At 47.6% G+C, this 8,699-nt stretch overlaps 1 protein-coding gene across 3 annotated transcripts in view; it reads left to right on the plus strand.

Annotated features, from left to right (window-relative positions):
* Positions 1–8,699, plus strand: part of DAGLB (diacylglycerol lipase, beta) — a 42,567-nt gene that overhangs the window by 8,484 nt on the left and 25,384 nt on the right. The window contains exons 3-5 of one of the 3 annotated variants that reach the window (XM_011934378.1): positions 4,859–5,030; positions 6,374–6,632; positions 8,441–8,563. In XM_011934378.1, the coding sequence (XP_011789768.1) occupies positions 4,859–5,030; positions 6,374–6,632; positions 8,441–8,563 (554 nt within the window). The remainder of the gene's footprint in view (positions 1–4,858; positions 5,031–6,373; positions 6,633–8,440; positions 8,564–8,699) is intronic. The other 2 variants (XM_011934379.1, XM_011934380.1) reach the window with 2 other exon arrangements.

The raw sequence follows: 8,699 nt of genomic DNA on the forward strand, positions 1-8,699 counted from the left end.
CTCCAGCCTGGGCAACAGAGCGAGACTCTGTCTCAAAAAAAAAAAAAAAATTATTGAACAGAATATACTTACTAACTGTATAGGTATTTTGCGGATGAATACCAAAAGGAAAGGTTAAAAGACAAATGAGGAAAAAATATTTGTAACACATGAGACAAAGAGGCAGTCCCCTTAGTAATAAGGGCTTCTATAATCTAAAAAAAAAAAAACAAAATCGGCCGGGCACGGTGGCTCACACTCGTAATCTGAGCACTTTAGGAGGCTGAGGCTGGTGGATCACCTGATGTCAGGAGTTCAAGACCAGCCTGGCCAACATGGTGAAACCCTGTCCATACTAAAAATACAAAAAGCAGCTGGGCATGGTGGTGGGTGCCTGTAGTCCAGCTACTCGGGAGACTGAGGTAGGAGCATCGCTTGAACCCAGGAGGCAAAGGTTGCAGTGAGCTGAGATCGCACCATTGCCCTCCAGCCTGGGTGACAAGAGTGAAACTCCTTCCCCTGTTCAAAAAAAAGAAAGAAAAAGAAAAAACCAATCGTCAGTAGAAAAATGGGCAAAGAGGCCGGGCGCGGTGGCTCAAGACTGTAATCCCAGCACTTTGGGAGGCCGAGACGGGCGGATCACGAGGTCAGGAGATCGAGACCATCCTGGCTAACACGGTGAAACCCCGTCTCTACTAAAAATACAAAATTAGCCGGGTGTGGTGGTACATGCCTGTAATCCCAGCTACTTGGGAGGCTGAGGCAGGAGAATGGCGTAAACCCGGGAGGCAGAGCTTGCAGTGAGCTGAGATCAGGCCACTGCACTCCAGTCCGGTCGACAGAGTGAGACTCCGCATCAAAAAAAAAAAAAAAAGAAAGAAAAATGGGCAAAGAACATGAACAGTAAAGGAAATATAAATGATTTTTATTTATTTTTATTTATTTAGAGACAGAATCTCGCTGTGTTGCCCAGGCGGGAGTGCAGTGGTGGGATCTCGGCTCACTGCAACCTCCGCCTCCCAGGTTCAAGCAGTTCTCTGCCTCAGCCTCCTGATTAACTGGGATTACAGGCACACACCAGCATGCCTGTCTAATTTTGTATTTTTTGTAGAAACCATGTTGACCAGCTGGTCTCGCACTTCCCACCATGGCCTTCCAAAGTGTTGGGATTACAGGCGTGAGCCACTGTGCCTGGCCGACATGGCTAACTTCTGTTGTGCCTTTTGTTTCATAAATCAAGTCCCAGTTGTCTGTCATCTGAGCTGAAAGACTGCTTCTTTAGCTTTTGGCTGATACTCGTCTCTAACGGCTGATGCTGTGTTTGGCTGATACACAACATCACACGCTGTGAGGGGAATATTTGGAGCAGGTGGAATTCAGTCCTCTCCATCCGGAAGACGGATCCTCTTCTTCTGTTCTGTAGCTCCATTGGGGAAAACTTTTTTTTTTTTGGAGACAGAGTTTTGCTTCTGTTGCCCAGGCTGGAGTGCAATGGCCCATCTGGGCTCCCTGCAACCTCCGCCTTCCGGGTTCAAGTGATTCTCCTGCCTCAGCCTCCCAAGTAGCTGGGATTACAGGCACCCACCACCACGCCCAGCTAATTTTTGTATTTTTAGTACAGATGGGGTTTCGCCATGTTGGCCAGGCTGGTCTCGAACTCCTGACCTCAGGTGATCCACCCGCCTCGCCCTCCCAAAGTGCTGGGATTATAGGCATGAGCCACCGCGCCCGGCCTAGTTTCTATTTTTTATTTGAAAACCTCCCACATGAAATCTTACTGTTGCACCTTGTGGGAGGTTTGATTAGGGGTGGTCCACCCTTATGACTACCACGTTTTGACAGAAGAACACTTTTGACATACAAGGTCTGCCTTGTACCATGTGTAGCTTTGATTGTGGGATGCCTCCCTGTATCTCCTCTGTGTTTGTATCCCAAGAGCTCATTGCTAAGCTGGGTCCGAGAAGGTTGCAGCAGTGGCTCTAGAAGTTGAGTGTACCGATTCTGGAACCTAGGCCTTCCTTTCATTGCTCTTCCGTAAGTGGCCGTGCCCGACAATGGGTGATAGGGTTACTTAACCAAGACGGTGGTGAGGACGTTACATTTAGGAATGCAGCTGTGCTCGTTGGTTATGGGACCAGTGACCTTAAGAAGCCTGCTGCAGCAGCCAGGTCCATACCAGCATCTGTTTATGTTAAGGAAAAATAAAAGGGAAATTTTTTCTTTTTTCTTTTTGAGTTGGTCTCACTCTGTCACCCAGGCTGGAGTGCAGTGTCATGATCTTGGCTCACTGCAACCTCCGCATCTCGGGTTCAAGTGATTCTCGTGCTTTAGCCTCCTAAGTAGCTGGGACTACCTGAGAGCACCGCCATGCCCGGCTAATTTTTATATTTTAGTAGAGATGAGGTTTCACCATGTTGGCCGGGCTGGTCTCAAACTCCTGAGCTCAGGCAGTCTGTCCACCTTGGCCTCCCAAAGTGCTAGGATTATAGGCGTGAGCCACCACACCCGGCCAGAATTTTTTTCTAGGCAGGCAAAACTGTGTAAAGGAGATTTTCTCAGTATCATCATCATCATCATCACCATCTTTTTAAAAAAATAATCAGAGATGAGGTCTCTCTGTGTTGCCCAGGGTGGTCTCGAACTCCTCGGCTCAAGCAGTCCTCCCGCCTTGGCCATCCAATGTGCTGGGATCAGTATCTTATTTTCTGGAACCTTAATCAGAGCAACTCCATCTCTTGATTCCTTGTCTGTGTATTTCATTAATGTGGTATCAACAGTTGCCATCACAGTGGGAGTTTCAGGTCCAGGTGCTGCTGACATTATGATGTGTCTGTTTTTAGAATCCCAGCCCTCCAGGAAGCAGTGTGTATGCAGATACTGTTTCCTGTTTCTCTGCGGTGTTTGGCTATTGTTATAACAAATATAAACTGTGGTTTTTTTTTTTTTTTTTGTACATACCTGCACCCTTTCCCCCTCAGAGAGGTTAGTGTTACAATGATTGAGCTTGCAAAATTTTGTCTTTGTGCCAGAAATGAGGCTGTTAGTGCCTAATATTTATTTATTTTTGCATTTTTATGATTATTATTATACTTGAAGTTCTATGGTACATGTGCACAACGTGCAGGTTTGTTACATGTGTATACATGTGCCATGTTGGTGTGCTGCACCCATTAACTCGTCATTTCTGTTAGTATATCTCCTAATGCTGTCCCTCCCCCCTCCTTCCACCCCCCCCAGCAGGCCCGGGTGTGTGATGTTCCCCACCCTGTGCCCATGTCTTCTCATTGTTCAATTCTCACCTATGAGTAAGAGCATGCGGTGTTTGGGTTTCTGTCCTTGGAATAGTTTGCTCAGAATGATGGTTTCCAGCTTCGTCCATGTCCCTGCAAAGGACATGAACTCATCCTTTTTTGTGTGTTAGTGCCTAATATTTTACGATGTGACTATTTAAGTTATTCTAACAGAAGATAATTTTTGGAATGTGAAAGCTGTTTCCTGGCAGGGTGCTATGGCTCATGCCTGTAATCCCAGGACTTTGCGAGGCCAAGGCGGGCAGATCACTTGAGGTCAGGAGTTCAAGACCAGCCTGGCCAACATGGTGAAACCCAGTCTCTACTAAAAATACAAAAATTAGCCAGGTGTAATGCCTCTAATTGCAGCTACTAGGGAGGCTGAGACAGTAGAATTGCTTGAACCTGGGAGGCGGAGGTTGTGGTAAGCTGAGATCGCACCACTGCACTCCAGCCTGGGGAACAGAGTGAGACTCCATCTGAAAAAACCAAAACAAAAATTAACCAAAAAACCCTCACAAAAAACCAACTGTCTATGGGATCATTAGGCCTAATTCAGTGTGGTGGTGTGCACCTGTAGTCCCAGCTACCCGAGAGGCTGAGGTGGGTGGATCACTTGAGCCTGAGAGGTTCAGGCTGCAGTGAGCCGTGACTGTGCCACCACACTCCAGCCTGGGCAAGAAAGTGAGATCCTGTGTCCAAAAAACAAAAAGTTGCTATTACGCTGTCTGAGCTTAAGTTTCCTCGTAGGTAAAATGAGATAATGACTAACCCAGTTATTGTGGGGATTAAAGAAGTATGCACATAAAGTGTTTTGGGATGGTGTCTAGAACAATATAGGTCTCAAAGGGACGTGGAGCTTATTTTTCTGGTTGTTAGAACTTGGGTGACCATCTATCCCTGTTTGCCTGGGACCATTCTGTTTTGTGCCTGTTGTCCCAGCATAATAATAATTCTTTTTTAAAATTTATTTTTGTTTTTTGAGACAGAGTCTTGCTCTGTCGCCCAGGCTAATCTCAGCTCACTGCAACTTCCGCCTCCTGAGTTCAAGCGATTTTCCTTCCTCAGCCTCCCTGGAAAGTAGCTGGGATTACAGGCACCTGCCACCACGCCTCACTAATTTTTTTATTTTTAGTAGAGTTGAGGTTTCACCATGTTGGCCACGCTGGTCTTGAGCTCCCGACCTCAGGTGATCCACCTGCCTTGGCCTCCTCCCAAAGTGCTGGGAGTACAGGTGTGAGCCACCGCACCTGGCCCCAGCATCATCATTAATAGTCCCCTTTTTTGCTCTCAGAAGTATACCAGTTTGGGCCATGATTATATCATCACCCCAGTTAGAACCCAGAAGTGTTTTTAATGCCTGGTAAATCTTAAAAAGGAGCCCAAGACTTTTTGTCACGTTTCCTATCCTCACTTTCTCACTTGCTCTCTGACTTAGGTGCTGATTACCAGTTACAAGTAGAAAAAGTCAGGAGGTGGGTGTGTGCACAGTACAAATGTATGCTCTGCAAAAACTGTATTTTTGCAAAAAGGAAGCTCTTCATCTCTGAGGAAGCAACTGAGAAGTCGGAACGTTTTTTGTATTTCAGGAACGATTTGTAACCCCGGACCGCGGAAGTCTATGTCTAAGCTGCTTTACATCCGCCTGGCGCTCTTTTTTCCAGAGATGGTCTGGGCCTCTCTGGGGGCCGCCTGGGTGGCAGACGGTGTTCAGTGCGACAGGACAGTTGTGAACGGCATCATCGCAACCGTCGTGGTCAGGTGAAGTCTCCCTTCTTCTCTTTGAGTTTCAGTGGATTTGACACATAGGTCAACAAACCCTTCTAACGTGACAGAGAGCCCGGCGTCCCTCAGACTTCCTGAAATAGTTAGAAATTGGAGTTAGTTTCTGCGTAACTCATGAAAATTTAGAGACACTGTTTACCCATGAAATACAACTCATCTTTCGTTATGCATGTATTGATGTAGATTTCTTTCCTCACTGGTTCTCTTTTTTCTACATTCCCTTCTCTCTCTCTCTCTTTTTTTTTTCTTAAAGTCTTTTATTCCTAACCCTTCTAAGAATTTGAAAGAAAACCGAAGACCAAATCCAGGGCAAAAACTAAAACTAAAGGTGTGAAAAGAGATACAGTGTCCAGAAGTGGGACAGGGAATAATATTCTAGAATGATAAGATTTTCTTGTTTTCTAGGCGAAAAATCTTAGAGATGATGCAGTTCCGCCCCCTTAACACCCTCTGTTCTAAATAAGGAATCAGACCTGGGCTGTTGCTGCGTTTCCCAAGTCACACCGCCAGGGGGCAGCAGAGCCCCTTCGGGAGGGGCATCTTCCCGGTGGCGTGTGCCCCTGAGTCCAGCGTCTTGCAGTGTGGAAATATTTAAACATATAGATGAAAGGCCTATCAGAGGACCCTGTGATAAGGAAGTTCTTTTGCTTTCATGAGAAGAGCCCTAAGGCACTGAAGGGGAAGGGCGTACGTCATGGTCCCAGGGCCATACGGAGAACAAGTGCCCGCTGCTTCCGGGCCCAGGCTGCAACTCTGCCCAGCGGACCCCTCCCTGTTCCTTCTGTGGCCTTTACTGTTAGCGCAGGGCCTGGGTTAGTCATTGATTTATAAGGAACTTTCTTTTTTTTTTTCTTTGAGACGGAGTCTTGCTCCATCACCAGGCTGGCGTGCAGTGGCACCATCTCGGCTCACTGCAATCTCCGACTCTCTGGTTCAAGCAATTCTCCTGCCTCAGCCTCCTGAGTAGCTGGGATTACAGGCACCCGCCACCACGTCCAGCTAATTTTTGTGTTTTTAGTAGAGATGGGATTTCACCATGTTGGCCAGGATGGTCTTGATCTCCTGACCTTGTGATCTGCCCGCCTCGGCTTCCCAAAGTGCTAGGATTACAGGCGTGAGCCACCACGCCCAGCCTCATAAGGAGCTTTCTAGAAGAAAATTGCTTGCCTCAGGCAGGTTCCAGGAGAGCTGCATCTTCCTCAGTAATAGGACTCTCCGTGGTAGAGACTCAGAAACTGAACCCGGAGGAGGGACCCCGGACACCTGCGTCTGGGCTGGGGCCCACAGTCACCGAGCCTTTTCCTCTCTCTGTCTTGCAGTTGGATCATCATCGCTGCCACGGTGGTTTCCATTATCATTGTCTTTGATCCTCTGGGGGGGAAAATGGCTCCATATTCCTCTGCCGGCCCCAGCCACCTGGATAGTCATGATTCAAGCCAGTTACTTAATGGCCTCAAGACAGCAGCTACAAGCGTGTGGGAAACCAGAATCAAGCTCTTGTGCTGTTGCATTGGGAAAGACGACCATACTCGGGTTGCTTTTTCGAGTACGGCAGAGCTTTTCTCAACCTACTTTTCAGTAAGCCGAGGGGATCTGGTTTGGTCTCTTTCTTCTGTTTCAGTAAATGCTTCTGATGGAGCCGGTCCCTGTGTTCCCATAAAACAGTGTTTGAGAACTTGGTGTCTTTTGGTGTTTTGGGGGGGTGGCGGGAGACACTCTTGTCTGTGATGAGCCCTCCAGGGAGCAGTTCACTACAAGAGCCACGCCTTCTCAGACCCTGAACCCCAGCAGGGCTTGTCTTCGTACTGACACCCACTCACTACCCTGTCAAGATGCTAGATTAGCCTGTAAGGAACCACATAACGGACGCTGGACACTGCGAATCATTTGCAGCTGGTACTGAGCAGATACTAAGCACAGGCAGTGGCATGAACCGAGGTTGGAATCAGATAGTGGCTTCTTCCCACTTTATATCATGACGGAAATGTCGATGATCCTCCTTTTGGAAGTCAGTTTGAATAGATGATTGCAGCACAGAAGGAAGTGTCATTCTAGAGCGATTTCTTCCGCGATTTGAAAATGCTTTTTTTTTTTTCACATGCAGTGTGTCATTTTTTTATGTGATATTCTCTGCTAAATGCTGTTACATTCCGTACTGAGACGAGGTAAGGGAGGAAGAGTTCTCTGCTCATCCTGCACACCTGCCAGCCTCTCTTCCCACCTCTGTGCTGTCCGACTTGGCACCATTCAGGACTGGTCCTGGAGCCTGACACCAGGCCATAGCAGCAGCCTCCGGAGAGGGAAGAGGGAAGCGTGGCCCTAAATAAGTTAAAGGAGTGCTTCACCTTAGTCTTCAGATATTTGGAAGAGGGAAGAAGAGAAGCTGGTTATTTCTAGAGGATGTCGTAATCTACATCACAGGCAGAACTGATGGCTCAGTGGCCGAGTGGCCAGTATATTGTTGTTCTTTTTTTTTTTTTTTTTTTTTTGAGACAAGGTCTCTCTTTGTCGCCCAGGCTGGAGTAGTCACGCAATCTTGGCTCACTGCAACCTCCACCTCCTGGGTTCAAGAGATTCTTCTGCCTCAGCCTCTCGAGTAGCTGGAGTAGTACAATAGCTGGGATGACAGGCACCCGCCACCACGTCCAGCTAATTTTTGTATTTATAGTAGAGACGGGATATCACCATGTTGGCCAGGCTGGTCTCGAACTTCTGACCTCAGGTGATCTGCCCACTCAGCCTCCCAAAGTGCTGAGATTACAAGCGTAAGCCACCACACCCGGCCAGTGTATTATCCTTTGTTATGGGCTACAAGTACCTGGAGGTGATTGAGAATTCCTGGCTCCTCCATTTCCTGGAGAAAAAGGATATGTCAGGGCCAAGAAGACTCACTGTCTATTGCTTTCCTAGCTTAGGGTCCTTTTTGAGGCTTGCCATACCCTGTGAGTATGAGTTTAGTCTCCTAAATCTCTACCATCCACTGCGTTTCAACAAAACCTTTCCAGCATCTTGAGAAATGAGAGTATAAACGTGGGCTAAAATGGTGCATTGCTACAAAAACGGACAATTTATCCGTTGATTTCTCCACTTTACAAAATATTTGAAGTCGATTAAAAATAGTTGAGTCACTTGAAGTGAAATTTGAAGACAGGTGAATAGCATTTTTATATTCTCCAGTGGACTTGTCCGAGGGCAGGATGTACAAACGTATTCAGGTCATGTAGAGAAGCACTCCTGCCAGGAGCAGGCTTTTTAACCTATCTCCGTGTCTAGAAATGTCTCTGTGTGTGCGTGTATGCCTATGAACTCTAGAAGACCGGATTTTAGAGAACCCGGAGGCGTTGCCTGCTGGGTTTTACGACAGGCCATTGTGGTTTTCCACCCAGGACACAGATCTGGTGCCCAGTGACATTGCGGCGGGCCTCGCCCTGCTTCATCAGCAACAGGACAATATCAGGAACAACCAGGAGCCTGCCCAGGTGGTCAGCCACGCCCCAGGGAGCTCCCAGGTGAGCCCGGCTTCATGGAGGGTCCAGTTCCAACACTTCCACCTTTTGGTGGGTCTTCAGAATCTTCCAGCTCACCTACAGCAGTTTCCTCCTGCCTGCCTTCCTTCCCCTTTCTCCTCCCCACCGCTTCCCCTCC

Source organism: Colobus angolensis, unplaced genomic scaffold, assembly GCF_000951035.1.
Source record: "Colobus angolensis palliatus isolate OR3802 unplaced genomic scaffold, Cang.pa_1.0 Scaffold135, whole genome shotgun sequence".
Lineage (NCBI taxonomy): Eukaryota > Metazoa > Chordata > Mammalia > Primates > Cercopithecidae > Colobus > Colobus angolensis.